Source organism: Cricetulus griseus (genome assembly GCF_003668045.3).
Source record: "Cricetulus griseus strain 17A/GY chromosome 1 unlocalized genomic scaffold, alternate assembly CriGri-PICRH-1.0 chr1_1, whole genome shotgun sequence".
Classification (NCBI taxonomy): domain Eukaryota; kingdom Metazoa; phylum Chordata; class Mammalia; order Rodentia; family Cricetidae; genus Cricetulus; species Cricetulus griseus.
In genome coordinates this window covers 198152329-198176047 of record NW_023276807.1, presented here as the reverse complement: position 1 = coordinate 198176047, position 23719 = coordinate 198152329, and the positions used below count along the sequence as shown (strand labels likewise).

General features: G+C 40.6%; 1 protein-coding gene across 1 annotated transcript in view; it reads left to right on the top strand.

Moving 5' to 3' along the window:
• Positions 1–23719, top strand: part of Lrmda (leucine rich melanocyte differentiation associated) — a 438138-nt gene that overhangs the window by 225521 nt on the left and 188898 nt on the right. The window contains exon 6 of the mRNA XM_035453082.1: positions 18987–19077. Coding sequence (XP_035308973.1) covers positions 18987–19077 — 91 coding nt within the window. The remainder of the gene's footprint in view (positions 1–18986; positions 19078–23719) is intronic.

Genomic DNA, 23719 nt, shown 5'->3' with positions numbered 1-23719 from the left:
ACGGTAGAATCAGGTCAGGAAAAATATTTAAGTATAGTTTTTATGAATGGAGAAATGATTGGAAAAAATGATTTCCAAACCTCGTCCCTCCTCTTCTTGTTTTCCTTCCTCTCTTCCTCTTCCTTGCTTTCATTTATGTTTGCCATCAGGTCTCCCTTAAGCATCACACACATCCTCCATCCTAGAATTGGATTGCCCACATGGGGAGCCTCCAAGCCGCCTCCTGTCCCACCAGACCAGGATGTATTAAAGATTTGAAGACTTGAGAGGTGTATGGCGGTATTTCTTTAGGAAATATAGCTTTGAAACTTCATTGTATTTTTCTTTGGCCACAGGAAGAAGGAAGTTGTTGGAATGATTAAAAATACTGCTTAGCCGGATTTAATATTATTGAGATTTAGTTCTTTCCCAAGCTGGTTTCAGCTTCTTGGATCTGGTCTATCTCAAGAAAACAGATTTATACATTCATGTTTCTATGAATGGAAGTTTGGGAGTCAACAACTATTGATAGTATGGAACAAGTTGAGGCCTTCTCATTCCAGAATGCTGTGTGTGTGTGTGTGTGTGTGTGTGTGTGTGTGTGTGTGTGTGTGTGTGTGTGTGATTGATTATGAGTTCATTTAGAAAAACAGCTTAAAACTGAATGGAAACCATATTTTGAAGGGCATTTTCAACCAACTCATCATCTATGAAACCATTTGCTACCATTTTCTTGATTCTGTCCCACTGGAAGAACAGGTTGTGTACTAAAAAGCCACTGGTGTAACAGTTAATGCTTGATGTTATAGAGTCTTTACCTAAAGAGTGGAATCCTTATCTAAAGAAGTTGAAAAATGAGGGTTAATATTACTCTTACAGAGTGTGGCTGTGTTTGCAGTCAGCACCCTTTATCTCTGTCCTCCCCTCTGCAGGCAACATTTGTATATACTCCCTCCTATTTTGTGGCCCTCTGAAAGTCCAAGACCTGAATAACCAAACTTGAATGCCGCTGCTTTAGAGTTTAGTTGTCCTAGTGTAAACAGGCCATGTGGATAGCTCTATCATAGGAGGCTTTAGTAAACTAATCAAATGTTTGAGCATGGTCCAGCCTGGGTTAACCCAGTAGATATAGCTAAATTCCTAAACAGAGAACTTTGCCTGTTTCCTTTGAGTCTTTAGTGGGATATACATGTCATGTGATGTAAGTAGTCCAGAGTCTGTTAGGATCCCAGTTTCAGCTCCTCTCTCATACATGCCAAGACCATCAGGGAATCTCCTAAGTGCTCCATGTCCTATGGTCCCCATAAGACTTCAACCAATGGTCCTGGGTTGTGGGTTCTATCAGAAGAAGTATCCTTGAATCTCTCTTAAGAGAGGCTGGTGAGGTAGAAGAGGCATTTCAGGGTGGCAGAATAACAGGGACATGTCTTTGAGAAGGAGTATATTAGAAACCATTTCCCTAGACATGTGAAGTTTATGTAGGTACTTTTTTTTATATGAAAAGGGATTTTTCAGAATTTTTTTTCCTCAAGGGAGTTTCCTGTGCTGTTCTTTCACACTGGCATGTGTTCTTGTGTTGTGTTATCTGTTCCTAGTGTAGACAGAATAGCAATGCTGTATTGTTTCAAGGATGCATGGTGGAAGCTGCTCAGTGCCATCCAGTTAGTGATTAAAACTTACATACAATTCTTGACTTATGTAAAATAAGCTGAACTGAATTTCAGTGTGGTGTGTGTGTGTGTGTGTGTGTGTGTGTGTGTGTAGGAGTAGATGCAGTTCTTAGCTTGTTTGGTCTTTCTCATGTTGTATCATAAGCAAAGCAGCTACTCTACCTCCTTTCCCTCTTGCTGTTGCCTTTAAACAACTATTTGCACTGTAAATCTTCTATGAGCTCCCCAAGCTTATTAAAGAAGAATTGTATTCTAAAGCTGTTGGTGACTGAAGCCTGGAAAGTATAAAATTGTGCAAGAACTGTAGGGGAAGTATTTTCTGGATATGGAAGACTGAAGACTAGTCTATTGTACAAAGGATCCCCTGTGGCCCAAATATGACAATAAGATGTTTTCAATGTCTGAGATGCAGAATGGGACTCCAAAGTCTTATGAAAAAGGCTGTCTGCTATTAAAGGGGAATTTGCTCTTCTGGCCTTGTTGGTGTTCATTAACTAGATTCTTAATAGTTAGATGTACCTCTAAGGAACCACTGTCTCATCCTCCCCTAATCACCTGTATCCTAGGGTGGGACAGCAACTACTCCCAGCTAGATGACTTTCACTGGAGCAGAGCTTAGTCCTTCAGAGATGGGCATACAAATCAAACAGACCACGGATTCCTAAATTTTGCTGGAAACGTATTTCCTGATACACTCTGAATTGGATTTCATTGAGTATGACCCAAACAGTAATATTTTCTCCCCTTGGTTATTGGACAAGGGAGCCTCTGTAACTCACTCTGGATTAATGGTATGTGCATGGTGTCATACTCATCCACAGTTCTTAAGTGCATGTAATTTCTATTCCTATAATATGAAAAAACTCTACTCAGCCTCCCTGCCAAACTTCTAATGCCCCATACAAAACCCCATGCATTCACCACCTTCCTTTAAAGACATGCTCCTGAATATGAATGTTACTTTTCAGTGATTCTTTCATCCTTTCTCTGAGTCAGTCCTGGCCCTCTGGTCCTGACAGATAACAAGGGATGGACAGCTATCTGACCCTCAGAAGCCCTGCTGTTCTCTTCCCAACATTTCTTCCATATATGGAAACTACTCACTACTAAGCAACCGAGACTGCACCTTTGCTCTGCACCAGTGACATTGGTGGCTTATTTTTTCCTCAGCATCTCTGAGGTATATCAGAAACAGCCAACAAGCACTTCTCCTCTCATGTTCCCCTTTCCCCACACCATCTCCCTACAGCTGTGTCTGAACCTGCAAGCAACCACTTCAATTGAGACATAGGAAGGGAAACATATACTTTCTAAGCCACTGGGCCTGGTGATACACACATGGGAACTGAAGAGCACAAGTGTGTGTAGGGCTTCGATACCCATCCCAAGCCCTGCAGTCAAACAAATCAATTCTGCCTTCAGAGCGCCCTCCATTGCCTTGTGATTATGTTTGTGTAAAGTCTTGGGGTCTTTGATCAAAGAATGGCCTTTCAGGCCAGGCCCTAATCCCCCCTGCCTTAAGGTGTTTAAATGTTCTTTTTTTTCTGTCTTTTTTTTTTTTTTCTAAGTTGATAACAGCTGGGATTTAAGTTTGCCTCTGCCCAGCTTTTGTTTTGAAAGGACTTCTATTATCCGTGGCTTCCCTTTTGGAGGCCAGGATGGATCATTGGGTAAACTGAAAAGCGAAAGAGGATATGGGAGGAAATGGGCGGGGACTCTGAATTAATCTTCTGGGGAAGAATGTTTGATCAGTGGGGAGGATGGAACTTTGGAGGCTGACAGCAGGCACCTTTGGGAGGCGGCTGTGATTGGCACCTTTGAAGCCTCCTCGGGAGCCAGAGTCCAGTGGGTCGGAGCTTCCTCTGTCTGTGGGTGGTGGTAGTAATAATGTCGCAGCTCAGAGGATTAATTGCAGACAAGCAGCAGGATTATGAGGGGGTCTCCCGGGCACTAAAGGAACACTTCGAGGCAAGCCTCTGATCTCTCGGCCTTGGAGGAAATTAGTAGGAGCCAGCTTTTTTTTTTTTTTGGTGCACAGGGTGGGTGTGGGGGCATTTAGGATATTAAAGTGAAATGTAAAGAGGATATTGAAATAGGGAGATAGTCGGTAAAGAGCACTGGTCCCCAAAGACAGTGTCTCCCCGTTGCTGCTTGGAATGTGAAAAGTTTATACCGTTTACACAGACAGCATCTTGGTTTTGGTCAAGCCAAGGGATTTGTACGTATCACGCAACAAGTTACAGAAGGCAGACTGACTTGGCCATGCTCCCCACGTTCGTGGGTGAGGCGTTCTTTCCCTCCTCTGCCAGGTTTCACAAAGTCCTGACAACAAGGCTCCGGGTATAATTTTAAAACAAGTCAGGGCAGTACTGATGCCCTATCTGCATTAGCTATCTATTGTATATTTTACTTCTTACCCTTCTGGTTCCAGTCGGGATGCTGCCAATAAATCCTGTGTTACCATTAAAGAGGCCATTCATCACGAGTCCTAATGCGATTAATCAAGATACACCACAGTCCCCTTAAAATGAGATCATTTTGATAAATCATGTATGACATGAAAAGACTTTATTCCTTTTAAGTGCAATTTAGACTGTAATTTTTTCCCTCATTCATGATTCATGGGAGAAACATGGATAAAATTCCTGTGCACAGTTACACCTTATCTACAGCCATAACTCAAAACTGCTTTTAGATGAAAATTCAGGGTCTTATTCACCAAAGCTGAATGCCAGCTCATTATTTTCTGGCATTCGGTAGTCCAAAAATAATGTCCGTGCATTAAACAGCATTCTCTAAAAAAGAAAGGAAGAAAAGTTGGAATTGGCAAGGCACCAGGCCCATCAGTTATACTCTGTCATCTTTAATAAGGAAGATATATCAGATGTCCTCTTGGAGAATCTGTAAGGGGCTCAGCCTTCTCTGACCCAATTTAGAATGATCTGGAAACAAAAATGGTGATAGCAGAGAAGTCAAGATTTCAGCTGCCTTGCAGAACCAGTCTCCTGTTGCTTAAGGCTCAAGAGAGTTGTATTTTGTTTTCCTCCACCTGGTGTGGTTCTTGCTTTCTTTCCTGGGCCTTTCTTTCTTTTCTTTTCTTTTTTTTTTCTTTTTTTTTTTACTTCAGAAGTGAGTCCCCCATTCCATAAGGTCTAAGTTCTAGGTTAGAGAGCTACTTGGTCTGCAATAGCCCCTACCCCACAGCTGTCACAATAATTTGGGAACGATATTCATAACCCTCCAATAGAAAAGTAATTTGAAAATGTGCCTTCTGGTGAAATCCATCAAATTTAAGGTCACATTTCTGGTTAAAAGGCAGACACTGATGCTATTCATTAAACTGAAAAATGGCTTGTTTCCCACCAACACTGAAATAAACTCTGGGCGAATGTGTAGTCATGCTGGCATGTGCTCACAGAGGAAGCCAAGGGGAAAGGCAGTTCTGTTTAGTTTGGACATGTGAAGTCAACAGAGTTTCAGGCCTTGCTTAAAACAGGGACTTGAGAACATTGGTTGAAACAAACGTAAACAATTAGAAGTTCATTTGCCTTATTTAGAGACAGAGTATTTGAAGGGTGTGTGTGGGGGTGTCTCAGAATTATAGATCCACTTGTTTGTTGTTTTCAACACTGATACCTATGAGTAAGGACTTAGCCATGATGTAGCATGATTCTCCCTCTGTTCTTGGGGATGTTTTTTGAGGAGTGAGTTGAAGTACAGTATTTGGATCAAGATTTGATTAACTCAATGATACCAGCATCATACACATATCCTTTTCAGAGCCACAGAACACAGCAAACATGACAACTGATTTGGAATGCCCTATTTGTTCTAGGGGTTTCTGTCAGATGCTGACATCAAGCAAAGATCCCTTGTACCTTAGTCATTTTATTTTAAATTTGGTCTGGTTATTTTTCATTGTAACTAGTTATGAGTCATGTAGAGATTTCCATGGAAGTGGGCAGTGTACTTGGAACACTCCCTCCATAACCCCTTGTTACTCTCTTTCTTAACTCTTTCCTCCCCTTGGTCCTGTTTATTCCCCCAGACAGTTTCACTTCTACTTCCATATCATATATGCATACATGATTGTCTGTGTCTATATAAACTGTGATCTACAAATGAGGGAAAACATACAGTATCTTTCTTTCTGAGACTATTTAGTCACATTTATTTGTTCATTAAATATCTAACTTCCTTGTGTTTGATGGCTTAAAAAGCTCCATTGTGTGTATAATCCATGTGTTCTTTCTCTGTTCCTTTGTTGTTAGGCTGTTTCCATAACCTACCTACTGTGAGTAATGCCACAACAAGCATCAATGTGTAAGCGTCTGTATAATAAGTTTTATAAAATTACATTTATTTATGTGGCTGGGTATGCATGTATGTATGCTCATGCATGTGTCTGTACATGTACCATGGTGTATATGTCGAGGTCAGAAGACAACATCCACCATGTGAGTCCCTGTGAATACTGAAGTCAGATTATCAGACTTGGCAGCCAGCAACTTTACCCACTGAGCTGACTCACCCACTGTGGTAAGGTTTTCTGGACATAGATCTCACTACAGTTAGGACTGGCCTTAAACTTTTAACAACCCCCTTCCGTCAATTACCAAAGTTGGATTTGGAGGCATGAGCCACTACACCTAGTTATTATTCATTCGAATTTAAATGGAACCCTTAAGATTTCCCCGCTAATACAAAGATTGGATTAAAAATATAAAGTGAAGGCTGAGAAGATGGTTCAGTGGAGGAGATCTCTTGCTGCTCCAGAAGAGGCTCCTCCTTCATTTCCAGAACCTCTCTCTGGAGCTTACCACCACCCACAATTCTAGCTTTGATTCAAAGCCTTCTCCTTTCCTCCTTGGATGCAATGTGTCATGACACACACACACACACACACACACACACACACACACAAATAGAAAAAAACAAATCTTTAAAAAATATACAAAAAGGCTATTTAGGCTGTCCTTATCTTGTTTGGTTTCTGTTCCATATTGATAGCTTTCTTTTATGGTGAGGAATCTGCATTTGGAACATTTGAATGTATCTCATTTAAAATGCTTCCTAGAGGCTCAAGAGCTGACTCAATGATTAAGAGCACTTACTGCCTTTGCAGAGGGTCTGAGTTTAGGTCCCAGCACTTACATGGCTGCTCACATTACATGGAAGTCCAATTCTAGGAGATTTGTTGCCCTCTTCTGGCCTCCATAGGCTCCTAGTTATACATGATGCCTATAAACTCATGACAATGCACAAATGCACAAATAAAAATACATAAATTAATATTTAAAAATAAATCGGTTAAAAGTTTCCTAGCTGTAATAACTTTAATTAAACCTCTAAAAAATAAAGTCTGAAATACAAATATGTTTAAATCTTACAAAGTTGACAATGAAAAGTTTTCTCTTCTAATACAATGTTCTTTCACCCTAATTTACTACCACAATTCTATTTTCCAAGAGAGCTTTTAATACAGCACACATTTTTTTTTTTCATACAAGGTTCAGCAGGTTGCCTCATTAAGCTTGCAGAGAATCAGGCCCCTTGTGATCCCCAGAAATATTCTTGCATTGATCCGTCATTAAAATGGCCCTTCTAAATTGTCTCAAGTTTATCAATAGATATAAAAAACTGAGCAGAATATGTAGGGCAAGATGACCTCATCCTCAAAGGTCAAACACAGACAGCTATGGCCTGTACTCAGGATTGTTCTGCCACCTGTTGGCTTTGCTTATGCATAACAGGGCATTGATGACACTCACAGAGGTCTGTAGCCCTCCGTGACCTCTGTCCCAGTTCATCACCCCTGAGAGAAAAGGAGAGGCCTTTGAGAGTTCCAGCTGCCAGACTTCCGCCATCATTCATTGCCTTGGCCACATGGTCCTTCTCTAAGGCTGAAAATATATGGCCAAGCACATTAAGGGCAGCACAAGTCCTTCCCTTCTCCTGGATTATTTCAGTTTCCTGTCATAAGGAAACCCAAGAAGATGTGTCCTCAGCGGATTGCATGTGACAGCGTCTGCTTCTATCTCAGGAATCTGAGGCATGATGGATAAACTGTCAGCTTTGAAGGATGATGTTTTCTCCATATTTCCATTATGAACCGGGCTGTCATCTCCTAATAAATTTCATGCATTGGTATCAATTTATTTTTACAAGCAGAAGGTCTGATGTATTTGGGAAAGGCTCTGACAGCAGATCTGGCCCAGCTTGACAGAGCTGGCTTCACCTCATTTTGGAAAACTACTTTGGTTCCAAGGACAGAACTTGACCCTCAGCCCTTAAGAAGAAGAAGGAAAAAAAATAAAAATAAAAACCTCTGTGAGAGGAAGAGAGACACATGAGGCAAGTTCCTTCTTTTAAGCCAAAATAAATCAAGCTTGTAGGACTACCATGACATAATATTATTTCTACAACAGCCCTACAAAGCCAGATGGGAAATGCCATTGTTGGTGACTGGCTGGGGATGCTATGCAGTTATGCGGTATATCAGCAGACCAAGTTTGGTTACCAGGTTCGGGGGTCTGTCCCACTGGCTTTACTCTCAGAAGGACCCCAGTTGTACTTTGCTGTTCAATAAGTGAGAAGTAAGGTGCATTCATGGAGTAAGTGTTTATGAAAGACCCTGTGACTGTAGTGAAGGGTGAGAAAAGCTCTGCATATTTGCCCTTTAGAAAGCTCTGAATCTAGTTGAGGGGTACAAAGTTAGAGAAACAAACAAACAAAAAACATAGTATTTCACAAGTGGGAGCAAAGATAGGTGCCTCTTTCTTTGACGTTGACCTTCCTTGCAGAGTACGCATGCCGTTTTACTAGTCCAGGCTATTGGAGACAAACTGCCTGGATTTGTGCCTCAGCTCTGACATTTAAGGTAACCCAAGAAGCTAAGTGAAGTCTTGGTTGAATTTCCTAATTTGGCTGGTTTTCAGCTTCCTCATCTATAAAACCGAACTGGGAGTTGTAACTGTAGGGTGCTGTTGGAGATGGAATGAATTAATACTTGGAAAGTGATGGACACAGTTCCAGGCACAAAGTACCTAGAAATATTTACTATATTTGGGTCTCTTCCTCCTCCTCCTCTTCTTCCTCCTACACCTGCTTATAACTATATTATCATTGTATTTTACAGCCAAGAAAACTATGACCTAAAGAATTTAAGTAAAAAGCCTAAAATTACATAGCCAAATGGACCCTAGCTATTAATCTTGGTAACATTGAGCAGAGAAAATGTAGAAGACAGTACACAAGCTTTGGATCAGTCAAGGAAAGAATCCTTGAAGCTTAATTAGTGATATTATTATTATTATTATTATTATTATTATTATTATTATTATTATTATTTTCATTCTTGGACTATTAAATAGTCCCTTTCCTCTATAACTCCAAGCATGCTTTCTATGTTCCTGGATAAAAGTTGTATATAATGGCATAGGAGTAAATGCTTAGCAACCAGGCCTCTGTGAAAAATGTATGAATATATTATATGCACACAAACAGCTATTATATATTAATTTACCTAGCAGATATAGAGAACACAGTTGGTAGAAGTTAAATATATGTTATTCTACTGTAATTTTGTAGAGGTACTTGATTCTCTCAGCTACTCTGAATGATTTGGGCCAAACTCTGGTATCTGCTGCCTGTATCTATGGTTGTAATTGATAACAAGAGTGCCTCTGACAGGAGTGGAGGTTGCTGTTTAGTCCTTTATCTTAATGAGCACATCTCAACTTTACTCATTCATCAATGCCAGCCGCTACTTTACCAGGTTGGAAATGGCTTTTGGATATCAGATGGCCATTTCTTCAGTTTTTTTTGTATTATTCATAACTAATGGATATAGATACAGCACCCTATTGTGTTTAATCTGTGTCATTAATATTTTCTCCATCGCCTTTTTAAATTTAGGAAAGCAGCAGGCCAGTACATCAAGCCCTAATCTGCACCTTTTGCAATTTTCCCTTTCAAATTCTGCCTCATAATGCACACTGAGACACTGAAGTGATATCATTGGAGAATTGGGGAGAGAACATCACATGGCCAGAACACACACAGATAAGGTCAAGAGCATATATAATAGTAAAATTTTGTGATAGAATTAGGAAGTGATGAATTTTTCCATGTTACTTTTGCTGTTAAGATAATGTACTCAATTGTAGATAAATGTAAATTTAAGTTTAAATATCTGTTTCACAGTGGCTCCAAAATATTTGTGGAAACTTGCCATTGCCTTTTATGAGTTGGCAAAGGCTAATTCTAGCAAACCACTTCATATTATCCTCAAAGGCCAGACGGATCTGAAGTACTCATATTCCTTCACAGTATTGTTAATCATTTTATTGCTGGAGAAGATGGCAGTTTTAGTTATATATCTATATAAAACCTGTTGCCTTTTGCATGAATTGAACTGTAGCTCACTACAAATGCATTACTTGCTTTCCTACACACGCTTAGTAAACCCAGGAAGGATTTCTTTACAGGCATATTTGAATACCAGGTTCACTATACAGTGCTGCCATCCAGCCCTGGAAATCAAGATGTACTGTTCAAACTTCCAAACTCTTCACATGCTGACTGGGTGCTATTTGATAAACAATCTGCCCCCTCTTTAATCTCAGTTGTCTTATCTGTAAAATGGTTATAACTGGGGCACTGTATCTCTGGCTATAGAGAGATAGCTAAAAGAATGTTTATAAAATGCCTGGCATGTAACTACTGCTCAAGAAATATGATGTACATACCACATGAAGATTCCATTCTGATTGTGTTCCAGTCTGTGTCTATTACACAAGTGAGATCTGCAACAAGAATTAATGAGCTGCAGTACCGACCACTACTCCATCATACTTCTTTGGGTAGGTTATGATTGGTTCTAAATAGGATGCTCTCCTTTTATTAAAATTACTCATCCTATTAATGAGTTTCTCTTTATGGATAATCCTTTCTCAATGCTTTGAGGAGTTGCCTTTGAACGTACTGTAAGATTTTCACTGTTAATTTAGGACCTGGCTTCCAAAACTATGAGCTTCAGAGTTCTGCATATGAGACTGTAGCAAAAGTCCTCTATCACAGTGGACAGTGATAGAGGTGGAGTGGCATATTAGTTGGTAGTTGGGCTCATACTCTCGGAGGGTTCTTTCAAAAAGAGGGTGTGGGTACAGGGGAATGGCTTAGTTTGGGGTCTGACCAACTTGCACTTTCTCCCTAGGTTTTACTTGAGAGCCAATAGCCTTGAATGGGTTCCCTATTTTATTTGTCTCAGTTTTTAAATTTTTCCAAAGGAGGTCAATAACGGGGCACAACTCAAATCAGAAAGTCAAATAGTTCAAAATTCTTAGTATATTCTCAAGAAATACCAGTTCCATGTCCCACTTTATCCTCTTGCTTTCCCTTCTGTCTTCTCCTTCTTCTCTGACTCCTAATGCACTGCTTCTCTGTTAAAATGCTTGGCTTACAAGCAGGGAGATTCGAGATTGTTCCCCAAGATACCACATTCAAGAAAACCTGAACACAATGTCACATACTTGAAACTCTCATCACTGGGGAGACTGGGATAGCAGATCCCCCCAGGCTTCCTGGCCAGCCAGATCAGCCTCCAAGGTGAGTTCCAAGCCAGTGAACAGTGGTTCTCTCTCTTCAAAAACCCCTGGATGTTATCTGGGGAACATCAAAGGTTGTTTTTCTGGCTTCTACACATAGTGCATATGTCTGTCTCCTTTGTATTTACATTTATTTTGTTGTTCATCACAAGAAAGTTTGCTGTTCACTTTTTGGTTATCTAATATTTAGGGTTTTTTCATTTTTTTATATATTTGAATAAGTAGCTGCTAACCATGTTTTGGAAGCTACTGTCCTGGAGATGGAGAAGTTCTTTATGATTCTCATTCTATGAGTAGATTAAGAAGCAGCACACACAAACCCAGAGCTACCACTATTTTTTTTTCCTTTTGGAATCTTTTCTTTACTCCCTCCCTCCCTCCCCATAAATATTTGTGAACTGCTGTTCCCAGCCAGATGCCCTCTGGGGTTGCTGGCAGAAGTAGGGCCCCCGTATATGAGATAAAATCAAATGGAATGCTTCAGGCTGTTAGCTTCAAAGGGCTTTCATTCTCCCAAGAGGCCTTTGACACAATCCCCCTTCCACCTCTTTTCTGCCCACTTCTGACTTGAGTCACTCTCCTAACCTTCTCGTAGCTACAGTGCCCAGTTTCTGCCAAACTCTTACCTTCCTTCTAGGTTTTTCAACATGGATTAGATCTCATATCCTTACTTAATTGTTTTTTTTCCACCCCTTTTCTTTTCTTGTTTTTGGTATGACATAACTTTTCCTGATCTCAATACAGTCAACAATTCCAATTCCATCCCTCCATCACTGATGCTGAATGTCTTGCTTCGTGCACAGTGGTGTGTCCCTTGTAAACAAGGCTGGAACCTTCAGCCTTCAGGATGCTTCTTCACTTCTGTGACTTATTCTTTGATCTTTATCTTCCTGTTCTTACCTGTGTAGGTTGATCTACAATGATGTTAGTGGTTCTCAACCTTCCTAAAGTTGCAACCCTTTAATACAGTTCCTCATGTTGTGATGACCCCCAACCATAAAATTATTTGTTGCTACTTCATAACTATAATTTGCTGCTGTTATGAATCATAATGTAAATATCTAATATTCAGCATATCTGATATGTAATCCCCAAAGGGGTCATGACCCATAGGTTTAGAACTGCTAAACTATAGTCTTATCTTTGCCTTTAAATTGTTGTATTTAGTCAACCATCATGCCTTGGCTTTCTCTTGTTTTCCTGGGAGTAAGTATAGTTCATTTCAGAAAGTCAGTACAGGTACTTTCGAAAGCTTGCCTGTAGAATGAATAAGAAACACGTACAGACACGATTATAGTTACCCATGTGCTGATGTCAAGCTAGAGTATTTATAAGAGTCCTGGTAGGAGTTGATGACTCTTCATGACCCGTATTAATCATGGTATATTTGTTTTGATATGCCAGGGATATAACTGAGCTCCTCATCTTTTTTTTCTTGATATCCTCAGCACAGGCCTGACCTCCAGTAGATGATTACTAAATATTTGATAAGTAAACTATCAATGCATTTTCTTTTGAGAGGAAAACTAAATGTTTTTAGAGGAGTCAGCTTTCTGCTGTGGTTTCAGGGAATGAATTGTGATGAGAAGTGAAGATTACTTCTACTTGAAAGAGGCTGACAAATTTCCCAGCCCCGGGATCACTTTATGTGGCTTATGATTTAGGGGTGAGTGAGCATGCCAAAGAACTCCACTTGAGCTGAGTGATGGGGGATGAGTTGTGGAGCCATGGTCTTCTATAGTATTTTGTGAAAAATAGTCAGAGATTTATGGCTATTAAATAACTTTGTAGCTGCCCCCTCCTTGTTCTGAAGCCTGCAAAAATCTCTGCTTTTGTACTCTGCACCAAGTTCCCTGTGTGTACCAAGATGCCTACCCTGAGCTGTAGCACATGCTCATTGGGAAGGGCCTTGAATGTCACACAGTTAGCTAAACACATTTGTTTTCTATGGTCACTGATAACAAGTCTCACTATGTAAGTCTCTCCGAGAATGTTCTGTACTTTCACCTAATCTTTTCCCACAATATCCTCAAAGCTCTAGCCTCCCTCCTATAAACATTGATGACATGACTGCTCATAGTCTGGTTAAAGGGGAGGTTTTTCTCATAGATATGAGAGAGAGACTAGCCAGAGACATCTGGAAGACTCCAGAAAGAGAAAAGTAGCAGACTGAACATGGCCAGTGAACTGGACCTGGATGGGTGAGAGGCAGGAGCAGTGCACAGAGAGAGGAGGAGAGATGGGAGGAGAGAGTGTGGTGGAGGGGGTAGAAGATGAAGACAGATGGAGGGATCAAGTGTGAGAACAAGAGAGTGAATGGCCAAGTTGAAGAGAGGGAAGCCCATGAGCTGGAGAACTTTAGAATAGGGGAGGAGGTGAGAAGAGCTAGGATGCTAGCATGGATTCCGAAACGTGTAACAGGTACTGAGGGAGCCTGAAGACCAGCATGTGCTTTGGTCTGCTAAGGCACCACAGGTAGTTGTTTATCTTTCTGCCAGTAATCAGGGAGATGGGTCCTTTTAGTGGAGGGGAACCCACCTCTCAAATGTCCTGAGGAATGCTGGCTTTTATTTAATGGCCCAAATTTGGGGTAATGGAATTTCCTTTGGACTTGACACCTCTTATATGATGGACATTGCCTTTTGCAATGTGTTAGTGCCTGTTAACCATTACTGATATTATTATTATTATTATTATTATTATTATTATTATTATTATTATGGTTTTTCAAGACAGGGTTTCTCTGTGGATCTTTGGAGGCTGTCCTGGAACTCGTTCTTGTAGACCAGGCTGGTCTCAAGCTCACAGAGATCCACCTGCCTCTGCCTCCCAAGTGTTAGGTTTAAAGGCATGTGCCACCACTGCCCAGTTTACTGATATGATTTTTAAAATGTTGTTAGTGATTCTTCAATTTTGAATGGGTGAATAACCAAGGGACTCTCCCTGTGCATTGGCAGATCATCAGCAAGTTTCATGCAAGGCTGGGGCAAATACCTTAAGTCTTGGAATCTGGGAAACAGTTTTGTCGTTATCTGATTTTTTCTTTTTTTTTGTCCATTCTATGGGTCACATTCAGTTGCTTTATGAGAAATACAAATTCATTATGTTTTGTCACAAATACAACCAGAGATGGCATTAATCTACATTTTATAAGAACTAGAAAATTACTTAGGGTTGATATCAATAGAAGATTGTGAGGACTAGAAATGGAGGTTTTGTATTGTTAGTTTTCAGGTTTAATTTTTGAAAATTTCAAAAGTGTGTAAAAGTTTAACATTAAGGGCACAGATAGCCAACATTTAATATCTGTCATTTCTAACATTTTGATATATCTGTGCCTAACCTATTCTTTGATCAACAGAAATAACCACCACACCAACTTTATTAACTCCAGTCTAATTACTATACCCCTTGGCAGAGGCAAGAAATTTCATAACTTTTGTATATATCTGCTCTAATTTTTAGATTTTTGCAAATACAGGAAATCAAGCGGTCACATACATATATAGGTAAAACCATACAACATCTATCATTTGGCCAACTTGCATTCTCACTCCATAGAAACTTTTAGTTATCTGAGTTGAGATATTTAAATCAGGCTTATTGCTCTTAAACACTGTTAGTCTTTCACACAAATATATACTATTCCATTGACTTTTCTCATTGACAGTTACTTAAGTTATTTCAACTTGATTTTTTTTTTTCCGGTTTTTCACAACCGGGTTTCTCTGTGTAGTTTTGGAGCCTATCCTGGCAGTCTATCTGTAGACCAGGCTGCCCTCAAACTCACAGAGATCTGCTTGTCTCTGCCTCCCAAGTGCTGGGATTAAAGGCGTGCACCACCAATGCCACTGGGCTCAACTTTTTTGTTAGAAATAATGCAGCAATAAAAGTTGTCTCATGTTTCTACTTCCAGATGTGTGCGTGTGAAGTTTTCTCTAGTTTATGAATTTTATAGTGTGTTTGTGTGTGTATACAAATGTACACATGTGGAGATAGTAGTAAACTCCAGGTGTCATTTGTAGGACTCTTCTCTACCTCTCCAAGTCACTTGAACCAACAACACATTCCCCTTGGTAGGGAGGAGAGAACCTTCATGTTCCTCTGTGTGCTCCAGCATGAGGAAATGAAGTCTGGAGATACAATGGCTGGCCGAATCCTTCTTATTTTAGCTCTCATGCCCTTTAGCAAACTTGATCAAATTCTCTCTCAATTATTGATTATTGGCTGTTGGGGTCTCCTCTTCTCTGAAACTTCTGGCATTTCCTTTGCCTGTTGTCTTTTAGTATGCATTTTTGTTGACTGGAGGACATTTTTTTTATGTATCTTGAATACTGGCATTTTATTGTAGACATGGCAAATATCCTCTAACAGGAGATAAAAGTAAAATGTGAAGCTACAAATCTCTGCCATCGGCACTTAGGAAAACTGGCAAAGAATCAAAGGTTGGAGAATCTTTATGGTCCTGGAGATTCAGACTTGTTCAGATTTCCTTACTCTTACCATAGGCATTTCTTCTAAATACACATAAAGGAAAACATTATGTAAATGTTTCCTACTTACGCCTCTATTATTTCTTACTCAAGCTGCTATGTGTGTGCTGCCTCAAGTACAAGGTGAGTTCTATATCCTTTGGCAGGTAGAGTGCAAAGGGAAGGAATTCTCTTGTCTGTTTCTTCATTTGCTTCCCTGGCTTTTACAAATTGTGTTTCTGAGGATAAGATGTTGAGAACACATGTGTGGATCACATTGAAAAACCCCAGTGGTTTTCCTCTTGATAGAAGCCATTCTGAAGAGCAGATAGTTGGAATCCTGATTTCTAGAGTCTCCCAAAACACTGAGCTGGACAAAAGCATGGCTTGCAAAAAACTTATTTTCCTGGATTCTTTCCCACAAATTGAGTTACTCTCATAAAGTGGATGATGAGCAGAAAAGTAATTAAGTGCTGGGCATTGAATGACAGCTACAAATAAACCTTAGAAACAAGACTAAACCTCATTTACTCTTAGCTGCAGAACCTCTGACTTTAGAGGTATTTGCTGGAAGGTAGTGTGTCTTCCAGTTCTTTCTTAGGAAAAGCTGCTCATCACATCATCACCAGCCTACATCCAAGTTCAAAAATTCCATGGCACAGTGACTTGAACCTCCTATTGCATTGCCAACTCCACATTTCGCTTATTTATTTTTAAGGATGAGGTGCACTGTTGAAAAGAAAGTCTGGGGTATCTTTGGAGGAGTGTGCTGGACAGTCCCATCCTTTCACTTTATCTGTCCTTCAGCAAGCCCTGAAAGGCCTCCATGTTTAGAACACCATTGCTGTGTTTCAAGTACCATGTCAGCCACAGTAGATCTCACAGGCCAAACAACTAGCAAATGCAGGGTTTGGGTTTTAATTTAGTTTCCGTCTCCTCCACATGCTTGCAGCAGGCTGTGTCCAGTAAGGCGGAGTGTAGCAAGCCTTTGAAGAACACTTTCCTCTGTGACTGCACTTTTATTTGTCTGTTTCCAATACACTTGGGCCAAGCTTTAAACATCCTGTATGTTCATTATGTTTGCCTTTTAGCTGGAGTGGACAAGCACTCCAATCTGATCTCACCAAAGGACGGGGCTTCTAATTTTGCTCTGTTCAGACCTCTCTCTGTAAGCCTGCCCTGAAAGCTGCTTAATCAAACACCTCAAATGTCAGAAATGAAGTTTAAAGGGTTTTCATGGCAAGCAGGTCTAATCTGCCGCTTAGCTCTGACTCCCGTAGTGCAGGTAATCTCTTAGCAGAGAAGGCCTGCTTCTAGCAGGGTAAACACACCCTTAGAATGGATTTCTTCTTCTGGAAAGAAAATCGAGGCATTAATGAAATTTACTTTTTCACAGAGCTTTCGGAAAGGTTGAAAGCTTAGGATTTCACTTCCAGCAGATGTTCTTTTTTGGATATTAAAAAAAAAAGTTGCATTTGATTTAGAAATCTCAGTTAAGTAGAATGGTCAAAGTACTTTATGTCAAAGTAACCAAGCTCTTCAGGGCACTTACTGGTCATTGGTACCATTCCATGTGAGCTGCAAAGTGGTCATAATTTCTTCCAGATTAGACTACAAGGACACAAAGTTCAGGAAAGGGTTAAAAACATAGGCACAAGCTGCCTTCTACACAGTGTCCCACAGGATGAGAAGCCACAGTTATTTGTTACAATCAAAGATCTGCTGAGGTACAATGAGAAACCACCATCCTATATGTCATTTCCTTTTTGGAATTGGAATGATTTTCTCTCCAAACAGAAAGAACATGGAGCTTCCTTACAAAGCATTAGTGAAGGGTTACTTACAGAAACATAGGAAAGCACCCCTACCCCCCTTCTACATCAGTGCCCTCCATCATAGAGGTTGCCTTCATGGATGCTGCATCATGGAATCCTACTTACAGATTCCTTCCAGCTGATGCTGTTTCATTGATAACCATCACACATACTAAACATCCATACTCTAAAAATCTAAAATCCAACAAGCTACAAACCCAAACCTTTTCAGTCCTAACCTGATGCCACAAGCTTCTCCTGACCCCTAGAACAAAATGCAGGCACACTAAATCTATCATATGGGCATGCTTGGGGGCTTGTGTATGAGATGGATAGAAAACAAATTAATGCCTGTTACAATAAATCTTTCTGCCAAAGCCGTCCGAGCCCTACGGCCATGTGGGTGGTCTCTGCCAGCCACCCGAGTTCTGCCCACCGCGTGGATGGACAAAAATAATACAGAGACATATTAGGTACAAAGCTGCTTGGCCAATGACAAGGATTTCTCATCTGTTAACTCAGTCTTAATTATCATAAATCTATATATTTTATAAGACTTATAGAGGATGCCTTTCCCTGGCACCCTCTCTTGCCGGTGGCTCACACCCTGCCGCTGGAGGAGGTGAAGGAGAAAGAGGATACTTCCTGTTTCTCCTTTCTTAAATATGAGTCTCCTTGCTATGTCATTTCCTGCCTGGAACACCACTTCTCTACTACATTTCCCAGAATCCTCTTTGACTCCTAGTCCTGCCTAACTTGCTGTCTCATTGGCCAAACAGAACTTTATTTAACAATCAATAAGATAAAAAATACACAGTACATTCCCCATCAAATGCCATGTTCAGATTTGGTTGTCATCCTCAGTATACCCCGTTATGTATCCACACATACTCTCAACAGTGAAGTATGAAATATTCCATAATGAAGTATTGAATTTGTATTCCTACTTCAAATTCCAGAGGGATTTCTCCAGGGTTGGTATTATATTTAGTCCACAGGCCAGATACAGAACCTTACATATTTTACTTTGTTCAGCTTCTGTGCCACTAGGTCCACATAAGCCAGCTCTGCTCTCCCTCATCCATGCTGCCTCACCCACAGTGGTGGCCATAGGAGTCTGCTTATAGCCAGCATTCCCTTTGCCCCAATTTCTGGGAGCATGCCTGGAACAGAATTGGTCTACATCACTTCCTGCCTTCAGCCCCCTTCTTTTTCCTCCTCTCCTTTCAGCTCTGCATAACAATGACAATGACAACAACAACAGCAAATCCTCTTATCTCACAGAATCTCAAAATGTTGTATCCTACTCTGCTAGAATTCTATCTCAACAGGTAGAGGAAGGCCATTCTTTCCAAACTCAGATCCCAGTGAAATGTGTTCAGTAAACAAGCACAAGTGGTGTTTGGTGTTTGTCCATGGTGACAGTTTGCTTTAATCTTACAGGCTTCCAGTGGAGTTGAAGCTGCCTCTCCAGAGAGCCACCTCCGGTACACACCCCTGCCTTCTGCATCCAGAGAACTCACCAGTCACCGAGGTAGGAACTTAGCTTTCTGTTGCTGGCAGTCATGGTAACCTGGATACTTGGCTGTGTAGAACCCTGGAACTCTGTGGTCCCTCCTGCGCCTGTCCTGTGGAAGGAGTCCAGTGATAATGGGAAATCTGTATTACCAAACCTAAAGATTTTAACCCTGATAAGAGGGAAGACATAAACCCATGGTATAATTGTGTGCCCCTCCCCCAGCTTTAAACAGAAAGATTATAGAATTTAACAATTACTTAGAAGACCGTTCCATATAGTGATAGTAATGGAAAGACGCTGAGAACATCAGTAGTATTTGTTAAAATAGCAATGTGTGAAAATGTAGGAGCTGAAATGTGTAATTTCCGAGAGAGTGAACTCTATATTACCGCTAAGGGAACTTCAGTTTGCCTGGTTACTTCAGAGAAGACCTTGACTTCTGCTGGCTTCTCTGGTCCTGAAAACATAATTTGGTTTGTGTGATTCTTCTAGTATTGAAATCCTTTTGCCATCTCTGGCATGTCAAGTTTCAAAAGCAAGCAGAATACTGGAATAGTATGGTATTCTATTAAATACTATAAAACATGACATTAAAACAATGTCCCTTAACCAGCTTCTGGGGCCAAGGAATATGTCACTGGCTGAGCTGGAATTGCCAAGAGCAAGAGGAGGCCATGGGGTCTAATGTGTTTTCTGTTCTATCCTCCCATATCAGATATCTGTTTCTGAACTGCAAATCTGTCTTTCAAGGTTAAACAAGGGCGGGCTTAGAGAAGGACACTGCTATTTAAACACTGCTTCTTCCGATACAAAAATCCCATGGAGGGGGGTCACTGAATAAGTACTAGCTCTCTTGGTCATCCTTGTTATTATATATACTGTGTGGATGGAATAGAAGGCTATGGAGAGGCTTCAAAATTGGTGGCAACTTATGGGATGTATGATTGGGACATTAATAGTCTACAGGATGTGATTAAGAGAGTCCTGTCTGCCTGATGGTGGTTTCACACACCTTTAATTCCAGCACTGGTGAGGCAGAGGCAGAGGCAGAGGCAGGCTGATCTCTGTGAGCTTGAGGCCAGCTTGGTCTATAGAGTAAGTTCCAGGACAGGCTCCAAAGCTACAGAGAAGCCCTTCCTCTAAAGACCAAATAAGAGAAAGAGGGAGGAGAGAGAGAGAGAGAGAGAGAGAGAGAGAGAGAGAGAGAGAGAGAGAGAGAGAGAGAGAGAGAGAGAGAGAGAGAGAGAAAGAGAGAGAGAGTTGCAGCAAGCTTCAAGAGTCTGTGTTTTGCATTTTTCTTGACTGGTTGACATGTGGGCATTGGTGGAACTCTCTTATATGTGAATTTTGACATCATTATAGTTCATTTGTGATTTTTTGCATCAAGTGTCAGTTTTGTGAAAGTCAGTTTTGCTCAGGCAGGTGGAAGAGGTACCAGGATGCCACCATTCTAGGGGAATGAACTAGTGTCCCCAGGGGATGCTCCCCTGAAGGTCTAGAACACTTCTCTTGGGACCGTTGGTGGGAATGCTCCAGGAGAAACAATACTAGGAGAAAGAGTAACAGTTAACACCACTACAGGAATAATGCAAACACCCTAAAATGAGCATTGTTTTTTTCACCAGTGTACTGTTTCTGGCACTGTGGTAAGGATAATTGCACTCCATAGCCTATTGAGTAATTTGCATGGAGACTGAAGTCTCTAAGACCCCCTAGTCTACTTACAAAGACTTTATCTGCCAATGACATTTAGATTTCACAATAGGAGGATCTGATGAGATGACTGGTGTTCATCAAGAATGAGTCAAATATCATCTGTCAATTTAGTAATAAAGCGTAAGCCCTGGGGGAATAAATGGAGGAATGTTTAAAGCAGTGTGTGTGTGTGTGTGTGTGTGTGTGTGTGTTATGATGTTGGGGACCAAACCTAGGTGTGCTGTGTACAGGCAAATATTCTATCCATGAGCTACATCTCCAGTCCAAGTTTTAGTAACATTTGATAAGTGCAAAAATTACTAAGACAGAATTTAAACCAATACTCCTGGATGACATCACAGCCTAAAAAATTGGAAAAATAGAAAATGTTATTTAAAGGGATCTTACAACTGATACCCCAGTTTTACTGAGGAATAGTCCCATATATTTAATGTACTTATTGCCCGGTCCTCTGGACTTCTGGGCTCATAAGATGGTGTTGAAAATAGTCTGTATCATGTCACAGTGTTCTTTGGGTGCATGGTCACAAGGAGACAGAGAGAGCCAAAGAAGCTCCTGAAGGCTGGCTGTGGTTTTAGTATCTAAGGAAATGGTACAACCACTATGCTTTATCTTGCCCTGAATTATACTCTATCACCTGGAGAAAGCCACAGATGTTTTGTTACCCAAAACAAAACTACTTGATGCCATGCTATGTTTTCACATGTAAGGCTGTCATTCTAAATTCAGATTATATAAACCAGCAAAGCATTTGGATGCTCGTTAATTCCCTAATGGAAATGGCTTATGAGCACCTATGCTGAGGGCCTCCTTCCACAGTATGAAGGCTAACTGTGTCACCCCTGTCAGTATCCTCCCAGATGTTTGATCTTGAGTATCTGAGCTGGAACTTGAAAACAATTTTGGTCCACCCAGTTCCCAATCTATTTTCCTTCCGCCTCAACAACTACAAAAACTGGTGGATAGGCATTCACGTTCATGTGCAAATTACTGTTTTCCTATGCCTTTTCTATTTCCACTTGTCCTTTTCTGTAACTTCCAATGTTGAATTTGATGGGCCCAGGATCTATGTCTCAAGAATGGTAGTAAAATGTGAAGAAACACTGAGCCTAGCTTGATGATCAGGAGATGGGGGACTGGACTGTTCTGTTTGTTATTCTGTATATGCTGTCTACCATAGGTGTATTACTGTGCAGAGCTTTACACTTCCTGCTTGAAACTTCCTGCTTTGGGCTGCATTGTTTTCTCTCTCTTGAGAGCCCTTAGCATACTTCTTTCCAGCTCCTAATGTAATTGTTTATCTTCTACTTTCTGTGAGAGCTGCCCTGTGCTTATGTCTTAGACTCCTGAATGAAAGGCCTGGGAGAGGCATGGCTAATTCTCCTCCCTCCTGTATATCCTCAGTTCTTCAATTATCAGGTTAAACACCACATCTCCAGGGTGTGGATGTGACTTCTCTGATTCTACTGTCTACATTTGTGTTTGGTAAGTTTTCCATAGATATCAGCTTTTGCAGGGAGTAGAGAATTCTGTACCTAGTTTCTTGCATCTGTATCCACAATGCCTAGCATGGGGCCTTAATATTTGTCTGGGTTTGGGTCAGTATCCTGAAAAGCAAATTGTTTAAAGCTATATCATTAGCCCATGGCCCTTTTAAGAGTTGTGGAGCCTTTAAGTGGCAGGGCTTATTAGGAGGAAATCACGTCATGGACGGTATGCCCATAAAGGGGATATTGAAGCCACAGTTCATCCTCATCTTCTCTTTTGCTTTTTGCTTCATGTGAGGGCCTTCTTCACATGTATCTGCCATGACAAGACATGATGGTTTGTGCTTTGTATCAGGCTCAGAAACAGTAGGCCAGCCAAACATGCATTAAGGTTCCCCAAAGTGTAAGCCAAAATAATTGTGTCAGGTATCTGCTGTTAGCTAATGGAAGTTGACTCCCATCAGTAAACATTGAGTCATGAAGCCTAGGAGAAGAGTTGGTGTCTTTAGTAGCTCAGTGAAGTGACAAGGGTGAGCACATTCAGAGGACATTCATTCTTGTTCACTTCCAACCTCCATCCTGTTGCTTTATTATTATATTTAATAATAATATTACTTTATTATTATATTCAACAGTACAAATTATATTTGCCAAACATTGATGTTTTAGTAGTAGGAAGGGGGATGGGGTAAATTGTAGGAATGAATATAATTATTTTCTTAGAACAGATGCTCTTTAAATATGTATGTGAACAGGATACACTCCAGCATAACAGTCATTGCCAGTCTTTGTGGTAGCTACCAGAAATAGAATCCACATGACAATTGTATCTTTGGGGCAATGATTTCTATTTAAATCAAAGACCATTTTATTCTCAATATGCTCTTACAACGTGTGGGACTAAGTGGACATTACCATCCCCATTAAACAGGGGTATGACAAGAACTGCTAGAGGTTGACCAGAGTCACTGAGCAGCAAAGACACAAAGACTATTCACTGTCCTATGCTAACCAGGCTTACCCACTGTCATCTCATGTCTCCCACAGCTATGGCACTGAGGATGTCACTACCATTTTCCTGCATATACATTTTGTGAGTTAACTAAGAGTCCCCTGAGTGTCCCTCAGTCACTTTTCTCCTTGATGCTTAAGCAGCCCTGAAAATGTGCTGGAGTTGCCTGTCACATTAAGCATGTGATTTGGAACATGCAAAAGAAAGAAAGCTAAGAATGAGGGAAATTTATTTGAAAACCTGCTTGGAGATTCAAAACCACCCTACCTTACTGGTCATTGGCAATCTCCACTGTTGTTATTGACATGGTTATGGCTGCACATCTTCTTTCTTAACTTGGTGTTTAGAATGAATTTCCAGGACAATCACAGCATGATTTACATAGGGCACATCATAGTTATTGTTTGACATTTCCTGAATGTGGATTGCATTTCCTGCTTAG